An 18,950-nucleotide genomic window follows, 5' to 3' on the forward strand; every position below is an offset into this window, starting at 1 on the left:
CCCCCCCAAGAACTCTCTCTGAGAGGGAATTTGTAGTTAGTTCACATCTCTAGCTGATGTACCTATGGGATCCGCCAAAGCAATTACATGGAGACCATGCTCTCCCTGGGATGCTTCTAGCCTACGGCTGAACACAATGGAATCACTAGAGATGAGGTATTCCTGCCCATCAAGGGGCTGTCATTAGGTTGTCTTAGCTACTGGGCTCCCCATCAGACTGGCTGACACTTTCTCAGAGCAGCACTGCAGTCTCAGCCTCCTCCTCCCCAGACCTCCTCCCCTCCATTCCTCTTCCAAGGGTCAGACCTGTATCAATCTGACTGGCTGTCCCTGTCTACTCCTGCTCGCCTTCCCTTGACCCATCACAGGCATCTATAATAGATCCTAAACACTTCTGATTCTTAGCATTTGCTTCCCAGAGGATCCCAAATTGTACCTTCCACTAGTTTCTCCATGTCCCTGCCCTAACTCCTCAGAAGTTGGTAAAGGTTTATCTCATTTACTTTCATGATTGAAGAATATTTCTTTTATGGCCAGACCATAATTAATTTGGTTGCTCTCCCCACTGACAGACATTTGGGCTATTTTCAGTTTTATACTATTATAGGTAAGGCATGTATATTTCTCTTCTTATAGATGCCAATGTATATCTACAGCATATAATTCTAGGAGTAGAATGTCTTGGTCAAGGATGTGTGCACTTCATACTGTAAAGGATTATCACATTACCCTTCAATTTTTTTTTCTCAGTCTACAGTGCCTATCTGTACATAAAGAATCTCTGTTTAATCAAAAACACTCACAGCATTGATGATTATCAATTTTAAAAATTTGTACCAGTCTGTTAAATAGTGGCGTCTCATTACTGTTGTTGGTTGAAGCATGGCTTCACATGTCTATTTATAAACTGAGAATTTATTTATATCTTAAATCCATTTTGCTTGTAGGTTTTGCCCTTTTCTTTGATGATATGCAGGTCTGTCTGTATTTTAGGGAAATGCCATATGACTGTACGTCTGTATGGCAATTCCCCCTTCCCCACTTTGAGGTTTATTTATTTTTGGAGTTGGCTTGTGGTGTCCCATGTTGTGAATACATTTTACATTTTTATTTTTGACATTGAAAAAATTTTCTCATGATTCCTAAGAATTTTCTAATGTTTTCAAAAATATAAATAATGAGAAAAATTCACAAAAATGTGTTTGTTATGATAAGAATTCAGAATAGAATCAGATAAGTAACTTTTGGCTAGAATTAAATAAGCTTTGCCATATGACTAGATGTATTGAGAAAAAAAATATTACCCTTCTAGATTCCACTTTAGAGTACAGAGATGATTTCCTGGATTCTCTGATTTTTATTGCTTCTAGCTTTTCCATAATAATTTTAAAAACAATTTAAATATTTTAAGTCATTCAATATCCCATTTTCCAACGATCTCCCTTAGCTTCTATCCTGTTAAAGACAGTTTCTAGTTGCTTAAGGAATCCTCATGATGACGTGGAAATCAAAACTGCCAGATACTGAATTAGAATGGTCAGAAGAAATGGACAATGTGATATACTATTCTCTCATTCTATCTAGGGATTATTACAAGAAAGCTAAGTTTATGGGGAAAACTGGGGATAAGGAGGATCACAGAATTCTCAAACTGTCCAAAATACTACCAAATAAAAGGAAATCTAAACAAATGACTTTTGCCTTCAAAATTCTGTTATTCCAACATATATAACAGAGGGAGTAGTAACATTCAATCAGTCATGAAGGCCTCAATAGTCCCATACATTTACCAGTATTTTCAACAAAGAAACGGGCAAAAGCAAGATGATGAAAACTCTAGAACCCTTATACTCATATATGCATGTAATACATGTCAAAAGGACCACCTGTGTATGCACAAATAATCTTTTGAAAATGCACTTTATTCAGATGAGGAATTGTTCTTACTGAAGAAATCTCAACTTACCTCCTTGTTCATCCAACATAACCAAAGTCCTGATACCAGCATCTTTACTCTACATTCCAACAATGGTAGCAAAGTTGAAAAGGAGTTAGAGAGAGAAAAGAGAGAAAGAGAAATCAGTAAGGGGACAATTAGCTTAAGAAATGGAAAATGAAGAAGGACCAAAGGAAAGAGAGGGAGGAAATAAGGCAAGAGTCTTAAGGGCTGGGGCGGGGCGGATCAGAGGAAGGGGTCACCTATGGACTTGTTCTCTCAGTGATTCTTAGGATAGAAGAGGAGGATGTAGCTCAGTCTCCATGGGGGTAGGGCTGGGGCTGGGGTTGGGGCTTGGCACAGAACTGGAATACACAACTTAGTATTATACCATGATTTTTATCTGGAAGACAGAAATATCTTACAGTTTCTATAACACCAACCACAGAAAGCAAATCTTTCAAAATCTTCTAGACTAAATCTTCTCTGGCATGATACATCAGGAAGTTTTCCTCAAGTGAAGAGGGAAGGAATGCATTACTGGAAAGTAAGAAACTTTAGGGATGAAATTTTTTGGTTGATCAAAAGAGATCATTGCTTCACAAAGGATGAGAAATACAGCCTCAAACAGAACTCACCCACCCATTTTTTCCCTACAGGAGAAAGTTCTATGAGATTTAGAAAATGGATGGGCAGATCAGAAATAAGGGCTCTCTATTCTGAAATCTAAAATTCTTTACAGTAATAGAGTGAGAAAATAATTCAGTCACAAGCTTTACTGTGGTTACTTTGTGCAGAAATCTGTAAAAGGCACCCCTCACTTCCCTCCTTATGATTAAACAAATCAAACACCTGAACCGTTTGGGGGATGGAAGTGGGAGTTGGTGGGTAGGGGAAAAGGAACATAGATATTTGCATGGCTCAACTTTAAAATCCATCATTGCTGGGAATTCAAACTAGTTAAGGAAAGACCTTTCGTTTCATAGGGTGATTATTAATAAGTAATAAGGTGGCATTGCTAATAGTTGGGATTAACTGGTTTTTCGAAGAATGCTCATGGTGACCCCTAGAATAAGCTTGAAAGTAAGACATTTCTCATGGCCCTATTTATTTTCCAGGGACTTATTTTAAACTAAGAACTAAGAAAGAAAGAGAAGTTAGTGCAGGTCAATAGAAGTGATTTATTTACTTATTTATTATTATTAATATTATTAATAGTATTTAACAGTTCCAATAGGACTTCCAAAAAGCAGAACACTGAAACTGTTTTCTGTGAGTTTTATAAGCTCACCATTTCAGAGAATGTGTAGTTAACTCTCCTAGACAGGAAAAGCCAAGATGCTCTTGAACATGGTTTGATAGGCTTTAGTTCTGAGGCCAGGGTGTAGTTTGCAGAGCTTAGGATGACTTCAGGGGTCCTTGACAACCCAGATTCTGAAACCAGACTCTGCCTTGGGATCCTGGTGATTTCATTTCCTAGCTGTGGGGCCTTGGGTACATGTCTTAATTACTCTGTCCCTCAGTTCCCTCATTTGTAATATAGCAATAAGAGTTAATACCTCATTGAGTTGTCACGGGAATTAAGTGAAACAGTATGTCCCACGTGCTAGACTTGTGCCTGGCCTATTGTTAGCACGACAAAAGTGTATATAAAATAAATACCTTCAGCAAATGTGTCTATAAAAGGGTATCTAGGCAAATCAAAAATATCATCATTACTAACTACCATCAGAAGCTTCCAGACCACTACCTCCCAAATCTTCAAGTGCATATGTATTCCCTGCATAGGAAACAGCTTGTTTAAATATAGATCCTGATTCAGTAGGACTGGTTCCGTAGAGCCTGCGATTTTGCATTCTGAATGAGCTCTACCATCTAACGATACAGCTGGTGCCCGGACACATGCTGAGCAGCAAGATTCCAGGCCCCAGAACACATTTGTCTACACTAGCTGGTAATTTAACAATTTCTGTGCCCCTTTTCCTACAAATTTTAGCCTTTGCCTAGAGATTTTAAAAAGCAGATGGCCTTAGTCAAGCATACGGATGTGACAAGGCAAGGCAAGTAGTAGGGAGGACACAGTCGCCTCAGAGAGCATTTTCTCCTCTCAGGACCCAACTCAAGGCCATGCATGAAATCCCTGTTCCATTCTACTAGGGACACGGGGTGAGAAGCAGGCTAGTGACTTCAGTCTGGGCAGTCTAGGTCTCATCTGTTTACACTCTCTGTTGTACTTTCTATGGAAGCCTGCACATATAATTTCACATTTGTTCAATTTGGTGCTCAATGTTTCAGTGCTGAAATGATTCACAGAACTAATCTGAAGGAGCAAGAACTTGTCCCATTTGGGAAGACAGAAGCTGTGGGTACCTATCAGGGAGTCAGGAACACTGGGTTTTGCTCTTAGCTCAATCAGCAATGAGTCATGACATTGTGGAAGAGTCAATTGACCTTTTAGGATGTTTCCCCATGTTTAAGATAAGGGCAAAGATGTCAGATAAGACTGGGTAGTTGCTGGGTTGGTGTTCATTCACTCATTTGTTCATTCATTCGTTCACTCACTCACTCATTCATTCACTGATTATTTATTGAGCCTCCACTCTGCTCCAGCCACTAAGGTAAGGGCCAAGTGTATGGCTTCTCAACTGCTTCACAGAGTAAGACACAGTTTGGTTAGGTGGACAGAGCTGGGATCTGGGAGTCAGTAATTTTGAATTTTACACTTATCTTTGTAGTTCTATTGCAAGAGTCACTTATTCTGTGTCTCAGCTTCCCTAGCTGTCAGACAGGAACAGAAACAGCTCCCTTACTTCCCAGAGTACTTATAAAGATTAAAATGAGCTCAGAAAGTAAAGGCTTCTTGGGGCGCCTGGGTGGCTTAGTCGGTTAAGCGTCCGACTTTCGCTTGGGTCATGATCTCGCGGTTCGTGGGTTCGAGCCCCGCGTCGAGCTCTGTGCTGACTGCCAGCTCAGAGCCTGGAGCCTGTTTCAGTCTGTGCCTCCCTCTCTCTCTGACCCTCCCCTGCTCANAAAAGTAAAGGCTTTTAAAAGTTCAACTTTATAGGAGGCTGTATTTCCAAAAAGCAATTAAGATAAAGGATTTAATTTAATTTGTATAGAATCTCAATCAGTTTAGAATGGGTCGTTGTGTTTATTTTCTCAGATCCTTTTGCTTTTTGCAGAATTCTCAAAGAAAAAAGTAAATATGGTAGGGTTTGCTGGTGGAAGGGAAGTCCTGTGTGTAAGAATTCACAATCTGGGATCAGGTAGACCTGGGTTTTAATTCATCTCTACCATTTATAGCTGGATGTCTCAAGCAGTTACTTAACACTGTATACTTCAATTTCCTCCTTGGTAAGATGGAGACCAGAAGAGTAGTAAAAGGTGGCTACTTACAAGGGTTAAGTTAGATTATGTATGTTTGATGAGGATGGCTCTAGGTATAGGACCCGGCACATAGTAGGTTCTCAATAATTTTAGAACTTACATTTGACTCCACTGTTTTGGTAACAGTTTTTATCCAAGTAACTGGATTTTTCTTTGGGGATACTAGAAATGCAAGGGAGAAGGCAGGGATGAGGCTAATATTTCAGGGAAGACAGAATATTACTTTCTCTTATTCTTAAGGAGTATTATGTTTTAATAGCTAGGAATGAGAGAAGGTGGTTCCATTTTTGTCTTAGCTCTATTCTTGGTTTCTGTTTGAGATTGCTGGGAAAATTGTCTACCTAAAAACCGGGGAGTTGGAGATGTCAGGATTTTTTTTCTTTCTTTTTTCTTTTTCTTTCTCTATTTTTATTTTCCCTTTCTTGCAGATGAACTAAGACCATGTTACTAGAACATTTTTAAGTCTCTCTTTTGTCATTCTGAGCTGCTCACCCCAAAGTCCAATACATCTGAACTAAAACCAGGACTATCCAGGCACTATCTGCACTGCTAGAATTCCAAAAGACCCCACCCACATCTACCTATGGGAAAACTACTGTCCTGCCTCAATTTTCCAGTTTTAGTAGAAAGTCTGGCATAACAAAGACAGAGCTTTAGAATGCTTATTCCCTTCTCATTGCCAAGGTGTCTTGAAAGATACATTGAGATGAAAAGAAAAGATGCTTAAGTCATACAATGATGAAGAGCCTCAGTAATGATGACTCCAGGAAAGCTCTGTGTGGTGCTTCTGAATTGGCCTCCCTAAAGCAGTGGGGCTTTCCTGGGGCTAGTTTTCATAGCCCAAGGCATTCATGTGTAGATTTCATTTCCAGCATTTATTGTCAGCAGAGTCAGCCTTTTCGCCTGGAACCAAATACTGTAGAGACATTCATGACTCTATTACCAGAATTAATTGCTACCTCTTCTGTGCTCCAAATGCAAGTAAGGCCTTGAATTTGGAGTTATTTTCCTACCTGGTTTCGGCATGATATCAATTTGTATCTTCCCTCAGACCTCCAAAGTTAGGAATTCCATACATGTTTGTTGAAGAACAACCATCAGAAGAGCCAGTTTGCAACTCTAGGCTGGGAACCAAGTGTTATACGATTTCTAATCTCTTTACCAGTATATGGTATCTAGCTTTTCTGAATTTTCCCAAATGACTTCTGTGTAACTTAACACCATCCCTGCAATGCCAATAATGGCTTCTATTAAAAAGTAAGCTTCTACACCTGCCACTCTGTTACACCCTAAAGTCAATGAGGGGTGGCACAAAGTCATATACTGAACTGAAAGTGTGGTTGTCTGCCTTAGGGAGACTTTACAGGTTTAGTGACCTTTCTTGTCTTTGAGACTAAATTTCAATAAGAATTCAGCTCAATTCAAATTAGACAGCACTGATGCACTTTGGGATCATGGGCAAGATTCTGGTATTTCAGTGCTCTTCGTATCTGCCAAATGATTTCTGCCCTTGATGAATATTTAATGTTGATTCTCCTTAAAGAGAATTTCTTTTTTGATTGAAAAACAGACTATCATCTGAATAGCCAATGCCCTAGACATAAGGGGTGTTTGACCATCAATATAAAATAACCCCGGAGGAAGTAAGAGCAATCAATCTATTCTAATAGCATTCATAATTTCCCGAGGATAGAAAGTCTAATAGCCTCCTCTCATTTATTAGAGGCAGGGACTAGCTTCCATCTGTTTCACCCCTTGTACTAAGATGCAACTTCATGCTTGATCAAGAAATACCTTAGGAGAAACAAAAATGTATGATTTAAGTCCCCTACTTTAATCAGTAGAGCTTTTGAGACTCTCTGCTTCCTAGAATAAATTAGAGCAGATACGACTTTCTCAAGACTAGTTGACACCACTTGCATGTTAAGAAGAGGCAAAAAAAATATTGGTTGGCCCAAAGACTCCAATGGGTGAGGGGCCAGTTCAAAGTGGTGCATTTTATGCATTTGCTCCACCATTTCCCCACACTCTAAGCAGTGCTTCAACACTGCACAGGTAGGAAAATTGTTGATAGTACAGGTATTTTAGAAATTTCCTAGACACATGTATACATGTAAACAAAAATGAAAGATGAGCCTGGAGGCTCTGGTTGAAGGTCATAATGACATACACCATAATTACATCAGCTGACATGTGGGTTCCCTTCAGGTCAACATGAGAGCTCACGTGGAATGTCATGAAAATTTGTTTCATTTGTTCTCATGATGGGTTGAGGGACAATACGTTAACTCTGAAAGCCTCACCAGCACTCTTAGATTTAGAATATCTGCCTCCTTCTTGGTCCTCAAGTATTTCTGCATGAGTCGTGTTCCCAGGGTAGAGCAAAGATGATATTTCTCTTCATTTAGAGATGGAAAGCTACTTCATGTAATGCCAAGGGCTCCTTTGTTGGCCTGCCTTCCTATGGGGGCCAGTTTGTGCTGCACTGTAGGCTCAAGTTCTCATTTCTCGTGATAACCGATTTCATTAAGTGTACCTCCCACCCTTCCCTCAGTGTTCTGGGGCGCTCATGGCACTGCCCTCTCCCCACACCTCCTGTGGCACTTCACATGTAGCCAGTATTTCATTTCTGGGTAAGAAGCTGAAGGTGCAGAAATAAGGGGAGACGTTGGCTTCTGTGTGTGAGAGGCAGCTGAACTTCCTTTTAGCCTTATAAAATTGATCTTTCTTTCCTTTCATGTCATTGCATAAGCAATTTACAGTAGCACGAGGCAAATAGGCTCATTTAATCATTCTCCTTGAGAACACGCAAGATCTCTAAAAATGATAACCACACATGAATTGATAAGCAGCTTCAAAGTGTAGCTAAAACAGCATTTCACTGAATAAAAACTATTAGGCTTGTTTTATTCAGTTAAGATAAATATAGCCCATCCCATTCTTTTTCCACTTCATCTCTCCCAAAAGCCAAGTTCAATTAATCCATTTATTCTTCCTGGTTGACTGCTGCTCTACCAAATTGGAAAGAGCAAGGTTTATTGTAAATGCCCTTTTGATTCCATTATTGCTATCTGTCCTATTTTACCCATTTAAAAATAGCTTGGGATTCATTAACCATGCCTCACAAATGGATGTTCAATCCGTACTCAGGAACATAAAAACGCTTCTATATTTGCATTGTGGACTTGAAATTCCTTTTATCAAAGAATTTTCTTATTATTTCATGAATTTTAGTGCCTGACTCTCAATATTACAATTTCTGAAAACGTTGTGTCTATTGGGATATATATTTTTAAAAGTCATATATGTGGCTAAGTGAAAACAAAATGTCAAGGTTAGATGTGACTTAGAGGCATCAAAATCATTACAAAGGAAGTTTTTATGTAGATAATTTCTTTATATTTGCTTAAAGTGATTCAATCTTATATGAAAATTTCTTGGTTGGAAGCATTTACTTGGAAATACCATCCTTCTCTACTTCCCAGACTATAAAGGAAGCCAGGGCTGGGAGCAAGAGGGGATACTTTAATGGCTACCTGACATCTTCCTCATTAATGTGCCTTCCTGGTAGACTACATTAGTTCTAGAATCAATGGGATCATGGCCTAGGAAAAGGCAGTAGGGTCTAGGAAAAGAATATGCCAGCAAAAGGGATTCATTTATCTTGAAATATGGCCACTCCTTACCTCTTCAACCAGCTGCAGCATACGACGGGTGCTTTCCAGTGACTGAGATTAAAAGAAAAAGAAAAGCACATAAATATTATCAGTGCAGAATCCAGAGGTCTTGGAAAATCAGAACTACTCTCTTCACTTGAGAAACACAAAGGGTTACTATCACACATTCTTTTACGTTTATAACCGAAACACATTTTCAATCTCTTTCCTATCAGTCTTTCTACATAATAAGATTCCCTAAAGCAATTACATTAAAGTTGATCTTCTAAAATCAAAACCACATGAAGCTGATCTTGATATCAAAGACAAAGTAATCTGGGAAAGATAATTTTGCATGTGCAGGATGCATGAAAAATTATCTCAAATACTCAGATGACTAATTTGGCCTCCCTGGACCAGGAATATTGAATTTTAAACACAAACATAATTTTTCATGAATTGAGATGAATCTAACATCAAGTTTCTCATAAAGCTCCTAGAAACGCAATTGGAAGTTCTTATCAATACAAATTAAGCTGTCGCCTTAGGGTGAAAAAAATCAAGCATGTTTGAAATAACTAGCCTATAGAAGACAGCTATAATAATTTTCTTCATCCTTAGATAAGACAAAGTGAGATGGAAAATCTGAAGTCAGCACTGGTCCCTCGGGCACAGCATTGTTACTTTTTTCTCAGTTCCTTTGAAACTAACTACTAGACTCCAACAACCAGTGTGATTTCTCAAGGCTTTGCTTTTAAGTGACAAACTTATTTTGGACAAGATTCTGCAGGAATGTGAAGAACGTTAACTTTCCTGGAATTGCTGTCAGGAGACTGTGTTTTGAAATAAATGGCTATAAGCAGTGGTATGCTGGTAAATGCTAAACAAACAGCTCTCTGGAAAAAAATATATGAATATATATATGTATTTAAGTTTATTATTTTTCTGGTATAAGGGATGGAGAGCATTAAATTTATAGATAATAAAATACACAATACCTTTTATTATAAATTTCATATAGCCAATTGATTCTCCCAGAAAGTTTCTGTTAAGGTTTGCTGAACTCATGTATCCAATGCTAAGCTTGCAAAGAACAAGTGCAGTTCTAACGTGAATGTCGGCTGATATTTTCATTTACATTAATGAGTAACAGGAAAGTGAAATAATGAGGACATGTTGGAACTTCACTAGTTTGTCAATGATGCAAGTGACTTCTTTACTAATGAGAATAAAAATTTTCAAATACTGGAAGATTTCCTCCATTTTTTGTGTTAATTGAAGAGTAATAGCTATCCTTCACCTCATCAGCCAGCTGGTCAGCCCTTCGCTGCATCTCCTCCAGTTCATTGCGCATGTCCGCGTCTTCAGCCATGGTAGTGGTGGTGGGGGGTGACTGGGTACTTGGGCTGGGGGGGTCAGTGGTGGGTTCTAACACAAAACCTGGAAGAAACAGATTTGAACATGTAAGGGTTTATATAAGTGCATATAGTATGTGCAAAGAGGAGAAGATCTCAATAGCCCACACTGTCTCCAAAACTCAGTCATCTTCTGAAAAACGGAAGCCATACTCCGACTGGGATCAACAGAATTTTGCTGTTTCTCCAAAGGGTGCATTATGAATGTATCCTTGCCAACTTTACAATGGAAACAGATACCTATGAAGATATCAGATAACTAAGAAGCATTCTTAAGACACAAACTACCCAAGATTTTGGAATAATGATGTGGAGGGATGTTGTTCTGGGTTAGTATGCTTTTAACTTCATATTTATTTTTTATTTTTATTTTATTTTAAGAGCTTTATTGACATATAATAAATCCCACATATTTGAAGCAAATAATTTGAAAAGTTGTGACATACATATACACCCAGGAAAACATGACCATAATTAGGAAAATATATCCATCAACCCCTAAAATTTTGTCATGCTTTTTGTAATCTTACCCACCCACTCATTACATCTGACCTCACCCCTGTGCTGAGACAACTGCTTATCTGCTTATTATTATTATAAATTAGTTTGCATTTCCTAGAATTTCATATAAATGGGTGATACAGTATGTACCATTTTTTCCTCACTTCTTTCACTTAGCATAATTATTTTGAAATTATGTTATAGCATGTATTAACAGTTTGTTACTTTTTTTTTTTTAATGTTTTATTTATTTCTAGGAGAGAGAGAGAGACAGCATGAGCAGGGGAGGGTCAGAGAGAGAGGGAGTCACAGACTGAAACAGGCTCCAGGCTCTGAGCTGGCAGTCAGCACAGAGCCCGATGCGGGGCTCGAACCCATGAACCGCGAGATCATGACCTAAGTGAAAGTCGGACGCTTAACCGACTAAGCCACCCAGGTGCCCCAGTTTGTTACTTTTTGATGTTGAGTAGTATTCTATTGCATTTAGAAGCATTTAGAATATAGGGGCTAAGGGCAAGCCACCTAAAGATGTGCCACTTTGGCAAACAGATTATTGCCAGACAAAAACAGTCAAGGCCCAAAAGACTCAGGAAGAAATTTTGACCCTCCTCCTAACTGCCTACAAGAATTTTATTTATTTATTTATTTATTTATTTATAACTTTTTTTAAAAATTTCTGAGAGAGAGAGAGAGTGTGTGTGAGCAGCGGAGGGTCAGAGAAAGAGGGAGACACAGAATCTGAAACAGGCTCCAGGCTCTGAGCTAGCTGTCAGCACAGAGCCCGATGCGGGGCTCGAACCCACGAACTGTGAGATCATGACCTGAGCCAAAGTCAGCTGCCCAACCAACTGAGCCAACCAGGTACCCAGACCTACAAGAATTTAGATAGAGGACCTCCTCCAGGAAAGGAGGAGGAATTATCTACAGTATAACAACAACTAGACAGAGAGTTATCGGTGGTAGACAGAGAAGGATTTAGTAAAGTCTGATTGTTAAAATTCCTCCCTATGCCCCACTTTTTCTCTATAGCCCAGCTAACATTTACTCTTTTTTATCTTCCTGTAAATTTTTCCCCTTCCTTTGAAGTCCTAGATCCCTACCCCCTTCTCCTTAGTTCAGGGTGACATATATACCTCATTTTGACCAACTGTCTTTGGAACTCGTGTTTACGTGGATTCCCCATACATACATAATTAAATTTGATTTTCTCCTGTTAATCTGTCTCATATTCATTTAATTCTTAGACCAGCTAGAAGACTGCTGAATGATAGAGGTACATTTTTCCTCCCCAGCAAGGAGCTAAAGGCAGAAAATCTTTAGTCCCTTTCAGTTGTTATCAGAGGTTGTCAAGAAGGCTTGCTGAGTATGCAGAGCTATTTTCCCAAAAAGGGTTGGATCCTTATCCCTGAAATGTGACCGCCCATTTTATGGTTACACTCTTGAAATCTCATATGATGCAAATTACAGGTAGCCAGACTGAGCTCCCTCCAGAGCCAACCAGCTACCTCCCCCTCTTCCTTTTTCCCTTCTTTCCTTATCCTGTCTTTCCTTCTTTTTCAAATAGTTATTCAATACCTATAATATGCCAGAGCAGTGTTAGGCACTAAGGATATAGTGATGACTGAGACAGCTAAATTCACTGCTTTCACAGAGCAACAGTCTAATTAGAAAGATGGGAGTAAAATAAGGAAATTAAATTATTCATTGTGAAACTGATTATATTTGGGAACATACCATGGGTACCCGTGGGTCACAGCAGATCTCCCTGAGGAAGTCATGTCCCTGGGAAAGGCCATCAGAGGTAATGGGATAAAGAGCCTAAGGAAGGGTTCAAGAGGATAAATATTTGATATGATAAAACCTCTGTGTGCAGTACAATTGTAGAAGGCATGGGCTCTTGCTTTGTGGGTGAGATGGCCAAGCGGGCACTGGAGATTTTCCTCCCTCTTCCATTGTAGAGTGTGGTTTTAGGGAAATGGCTGCCCAGTTGGGAATTACATTTCCAGTTCCTATTGCAGGAGATAGTGCCGTGTGGCTGGGGGTGGTTTATGAGTTACAGTGGAAATGATGTGCATCCCTGCCAGGCTAAAGCAATTCAGAAACAGGCATTCCTGGGGTGCCTCAGTGGCTCAGTTGGTTAAGCATCAAACTCTTGGTTTCAACTCAGGTCATGATCTCACAGTTTGTGAGTTCGAACCCCTCATTGGGCTCTGCACTGACAGGGTGAGGCTGCTTGGGATTCTCTTTCCCTCTCTCTGCCCCTCCCCTTCTTGCTCTCTTTTTCTCTCTCAAAAACAAATAAATAAACTTTAAAAAAAGAAAAATAGGCATTCCTCCTATGCCCTCTCTTTCCCTCTCTGCCAAAAAAAAAAAAAAAAGAACAGAAAACAGGCGCCTAGAGGATGGCCAGGGCATGAGGCAGCAAGAGCTTGGGCCCTTGGCATCCTGGCACGGAGGAAAGTTGACAGTTAACCACAAAGAGCTGAACCTTCATATGAAATGACAGTACTTCAATCATGCTACACTACTGAAAATGTGACGACTTTGTTTTGTTATAGCAACTGGTGTTATGCTAACTAATGAGGTCCTGAAGAAACTTAAGATGGAATAAAAATAATGCATAGGAGCATGATTTCATAACTGAAAAACTCATAAAAACACATCTTTTTTTCCCCTTCTATTGAAAACTGAAGATGGGAAAGGAATTTAGATTCAGGGCCTTGAAGCAATGTTTAAGTACTATAGTAATTATTATTTGTTGTTGTTGCAAAAATAGAACAAAAACTCTTCATCAAGATAATCAGGTTCACAGAGGCAGGCCCTCAATGACCCCATCTCCCAGGCTCACTGCTATACTGTCTTCTCAACAGCAAAGGTGAATTCCTCTGGAATTGTAATTTAGTACATATTATTAGACTCTTCCACATATATTACTCTTGTGAAGTAACTCAGACTATTCAGGATTCTTGATAGGAGGAGTCTTAAAGCAAATCTTCTTTGTAAATAATAGATTTCACTGTTCTTTTATACCCAACTGGTCTTGGGTAAAGCGTCAAATGTGGAATCATAGTAAAAAAAAAAAAAGGAAAAAAAGCTTCAGGGCTACAATCTACTTACCAGCACTTAAAAATAAAGGTAGTAACCTTGTGTTAGGTTAGTTCTACGGGCAGCCATTTAAAATTTCAGCAGGGCATTATACCATAAGCCTGCTAATTTCTAAAAATGTTTATTTATTTTGAGAGAGAGAGAGAGCAAGCAGGTGAAGGGCAGAGCAAGAGGGAGAGAGAATCCCAAGTACCAAGCCCAACATGAGGCTTGATCCCATGAACTGTGAGATTATGACCTGAGCTGAAATCAATAGTCGGAGGCTTAATTGACTGAGTCACCCAGGTACCCTGAGCCTGCTAATTTTTGAACACCAATTCTGGTCACCAGAATATGTACTCATGATATGATATAGAACTTTAAATGCTTTGTGTTTTACTTAAACACGCCCCTCCACTTCAGAAATTACGGATCTAGCAAACACAAATTGGAAAGGAATTTACATTAAGCCACTTCTGAACCTTGAAATAAGCAGAAACAAAATTCCAATGTTCTTCCAAGTGACTGGTATCCACCCTCTAGAGTAACCTGGTGCATCAATGTAAAGGTTGAGGAGACCGTGGGCCACAGTTTAGTGTAGTAGCCAAGTGCTTTGACAGACCGTTGGCTCTGACACTCCGTTGCTGGGTGACTCTGGGCAAATCTATCACTGTCTCTGGACCTCTGTTTTTTCAACAGGGCACATGATACCAGTTTCATAGGCTTTTTGAGGGAAATATATTATAGAAAGTTTTGATCAACCTTGTTTGTAAGGATGTGGGGGCTTAATATTCAGAAAGCCTCACTCTTTCAGGATAAGCCTATGCCCTTTGCTAAGAGTGGAACTAATCCAATGTTTGTTAATTAGCTTTCCTTTACTAATGTCTGGGCAGGAGGTGTGTTGCTGCGGTGCTGAGCAGAAGACTGAACCCCGGGAAACCAGCAAAGTGCCTGAGCCTCCAAACTCAACGCAGCACCTCTCACAGGACTGCCACGTGGAGACACCTTCTTGCCCAGCTCATCATCTTTGTATTTTGCTGCTAGGTTCCTTGGGGGAACATCGTCCTTCAATCCAAGCAAGCAACTGACCTTTCCTCCTACTAGGTTAGTTTATTAGAAGGCAGGTCCCTGTAGTACTATTGCTAGTTCTCTCTCCAGGTCTATTTCTTGGTGATGCTCTCTTATGCACTCTGTCTCTGTCTCTCTCTCATATAGACTCTCTCTCTCTCTCTCACACACACACACACACACACACACAAAGTCTCATGGGTTTCCTTGGCAATCTCTTCTCAAGGCTGCTATTCTCAGCACTTGAAAAACAGCTGTAGGGTCCCATGGCTTCAAGCTGATGGTGCTGGAGGATCTGGCTGACGGGCAGTTGAGGTGAAGGCAGAGAAGCCATGGGGTGGGTACCTTTGTTTTTGTCACTTCTACCATCTCCCTAGGAGCTCCCATACCTTAGTCCTGCTCTAAAATGTAGGGGATGTCCGTGATTTGGAAGGAGGCTGATTAACCTGACAGATCTCAAATGCACAGCATTTCTAAGCTGAAAGAGCAATGTCCACTCTCCTAATAAGAAGGGAGGGAGAGTAGACACGAAGCATACCTCCAGATCCTCTGTTGGGGTATTTAACGCTAGTGTTTGATAAATTCTCCCCACCAACCCCAAACCCAAGAATATTAACATTCTAAGAGATAACACCTGAAGAGGCATGCATACTGACGTTGATGAACAGCAATTTCACCAGCTGAAAGGATGTTAACAGTGAAAGGGCATTTATTATCTAGGCGGCATGGAACATTTCATATTAGCACATTGAACCTCCTGCCTGTGTGTTGCTCAAGCTAGGAGTGTGGTCCCAGCCAGCAAAGCCTGTTTAGTTAAGTGAAGAAATTAGAAGCAGAGCCACTCAAAACTATTCCCTGGGGCTCTGATGTTAGATAATCTCCCATGCTATTAAGGGTTCAACAGTATCCTATTAATTATCTCAAATCACCAGTGTTTGGTAAAGGGTCTGGCCCCTAGTAGGTGTTCAATTCATGTTAATTGATTTGTTGAGTGAATGACAGAACGAGCTGTTCTGATACCCTCCAGGTGGCATTTAATGTTCCTAAGTCAGCAGTTTTCCAGATGTGGTCTAGGGCAGTGCTTCTAAAACTGCAATGGACATCAGAATCACCGGAAACCTTGTTAAAACAGAGTAGTGGGTCCCACTCAGAGATTCCGAGTCAGTTGGTCTGAGATGGGAGTCCCAGATTCTGCATTTCCAACAAGCTGAGGCGATGCTGCTGCCTTAGCCCACAGACAGCACTTTTGCTGAGCTCAGATATACAGAACCCTGTCTCCTGGAATGTTAGTACGTGCCACCAGCTGCGTGGGAAGCGAGGAGGGTCCACAGTTACCCAGACTGGGGAAACTGTAGGCTCAGCCAGGGGCTTCAGAGACTTACAGCCAAGTCCAGTTCACTGCCCATTTTTGTACCGGCTCAATGCAAAGGATGGTTTTATATTTTAAATGGTTAAATAGACTCAAAGAAGAAGCAGACTCTGTACATGGAAAAAGTATATGAAATTCAAGTCTCAGGGTGTGTAAATCAAGATTTACTGGCACACTCCACACCCATTGGCCTCCTTACCATCAAGGGTCCTTTCAGACCACAATGGCAGAGTTGGGTGGTTGCAAGAGACTCCACGGTCCTCAATGCCAAAAGTACTTACTCTCTGGTCCTACATAGAAAGCATTTACTCATCCCTGGGCTAAATCAAGTTAAATAAAATCCTTAAAGCATTCCTTATCTGTCTTCCGTACCCGCAGGGCATTGTACATTTCTTGTAGACAGACACAGTGCAGGGTGCTTTCTTCTGTCTATATTTGTCTGAAGAAGTCCCTTCTCATGGAGCTTCCTGCATTTCCTGAACCATTTTTTTCATTTAAAATAGAATACAAATTCGCTTTTGATTGACAATTTCTATAGGATTCTAGGACTAAAAATCATTGATTTAATCCATGTATTGCATCACAAGGTTCTGGGAAGCCTGCACAGCTCTCACAAAGATTCCTAATTTCCGTGCCCAACTTCTGGCCGAGGTTCCTTAGCCCCAGCAGAAGCACTGGACTGCATTAGGGACAGAAACACCTGAGAGGCTGTGGCTGTCACAGCATGTGGTACAAAGGAGGCAGGCTGAAGCTATAACTTGATGTCAAGTATAATTTGCAAAGCCCTTCAATTTCCAATGCTGCGAGTCTATTTGAGACTCATATTAGACATGGGGCAAATAAAATATAGAGACAACCCTTTCTTCCCAGTCAAGGGGCCTATTTATTTTCATGCATTAGGCTAACACTGTTCTCTCAATGAAGAGTCTGGACTCAAACATGGTTAGGAACCTGGAGAAGAGGTGAGCATAGAAATACAGGGTGTGTGTGTGTGTGTGTGTGTGTGTGTGTGTGTGTGGTTTTTGTTTTGTTTTGTTTTGTTTTGTTCTTTTGAGAGACAGATAGAGACAGCGTGAGCAGGGGAGGGTCAAGAGAGAGGGAGACACAGAATCTGAAGCAGGCTCCAGGCTCTGAGCTAGCTGTCAGCACAGAGCCCGATGTGGGGTTTGAACCCACGAACCGTGAGATCATGACCTGAGCTGAAGTCAGACGCTTAACCGACTGAGCCACCCAGGCGCCACCAGGATGTGTGTTTTTAATAGACAAGGTCAACAGAGACATGGATAGCTATTACGCTGGGGACACTGGCCATTAGTTCGAGTGCCATCAGGATAGAACATCTTGGAAAAGATGTAAGGGGAGTATGCCCTGAGCTAACATCTATTTCTTTCCATGGTTTATCTTAAGTAAACCCTTCTACATCAACACCGATTGGCTGAATTATCACAGAGCTGCACCCTACAACTTGGTGTCTTCTCACACTGCTAATCATTTGAATAAGGCCTCTTTGGGGTAATCTCTCTCTCCTCCTGCAGAACCAACCTGCTTTCTGGTGGAGATACACTTTAAAATTCAACAAAAGTTTATTGAAGATTCACTGTACTCAACCACGCCCAAAGAATAAAAGGATTTTATAAACCAGGTTGGACAACTCTCCTTAATTATTAATAAAATCACACTAACATTGACTGAGGGCTTACTCTTTGCTGGGCCCTATTTTAAGTGCTTTTCATAAAATAACTTACATGAACCTTAAATGACACACTGTCTGCAAATTCTTACTATCCCCGCTTTGTAGATTAGGAAACATGTTTAGAGGTAACTCTCTATTACCACACAGATAAATTTCAGATCAGGAATCTGGGTCACTTTCAAAAGCGTATTTTCAAAGCATATTTATTCTCAAAGCACATTGTATGGCTAATTTTGTCTTTTAATCAAAAACTAGAAATTATTTTATTTTTAGTCTCAATTATATGCTGGAAAATAATAGAATGGTTTGACAGGTACATCTCAGTATATCCCAGCTCTTGATATCATTTATCATCTCTGCCCATGTTTTATTTTATTATTATTATTTTTTAAATGTTTATTTATTTACTTTGAGAAAGAGAGAGCCTGAGCAGTGGAAGGGGCAGAAAGACAGGGGAGAGAGGGAATCCCAAGCAGACTCTGCGCTGTCAGTAGGGAGCTTGATATGGGCCTTGATCCCATGAACACCAAGATCATGACCTGAGCTGAAATCAAAAGTTAGATGCCTAACCAACTCTAACCACAGGCACCCCTCCACCCATGCTTTTAATCTCTAGTTCATTTTTTCCCTGGGTTTATGCTTATTTTAATTCTCTCTTTTTCCTAAGATGTTACTTTGTTGTTCTTTTTATAGCTTCTTGAATTGACAAAAGATTTGTTTATTTTACATTTTTCTTATTTTTGGTACAGTATACTTATTACTGTAAATTATCCTCTATGTGTTATTGTGATCCTATCCTAAAACTTGTGGCATATGGTATAGTCTTTGTTATTTATTTTTA

At 40.1% G+C, this 18,950-nt stretch overlaps 1 protein-coding gene across 2 annotated transcripts in view; it reads right to left on the minus strand.

The window, feature by feature from the left end:
* The window catches only part of SNAP25 (synaptosome associated protein 25), an 84,368-nt gene that overhangs the window by 19,689 nt on the left and 45,729 nt on the right, over positions 1-18,950 (minus strand). For both annotated transcript variants that reach the window (XM_077753745.1, XM_077753744.1), the window contains 3 exons: positions 10,280-10,419; positions 9,010-9,051; positions 1,967-2,015 (listed from right to left, as the gene is read on the minus strand). In XM_077753745.1, the coding sequence (XP_077609871.1) occupies positions 1,967-2,015; positions 9,010-9,051; positions 10,280-10,351 (163 nt within the window). In that variant the 5' untranslated portion in view covers positions 10,352-10,419. Of the gene's footprint in view, positions 1-1,966; positions 2,016-9,009; positions 9,052-10,279; positions 10,420-18,950 lie in introns of those variants that run through there.

This window comes from Crocuta crocuta, unplaced genomic scaffold, assembly GCF_008692635.1.
Source record: "Crocuta crocuta isolate KB4526 unplaced genomic scaffold, BGI_CrCroc_1.0 scaffold82, whole genome shotgun sequence".
NCBI lineage: Eukaryota > Metazoa > Chordata > Mammalia > Carnivora > Hyaenidae > Crocuta > Crocuta crocuta.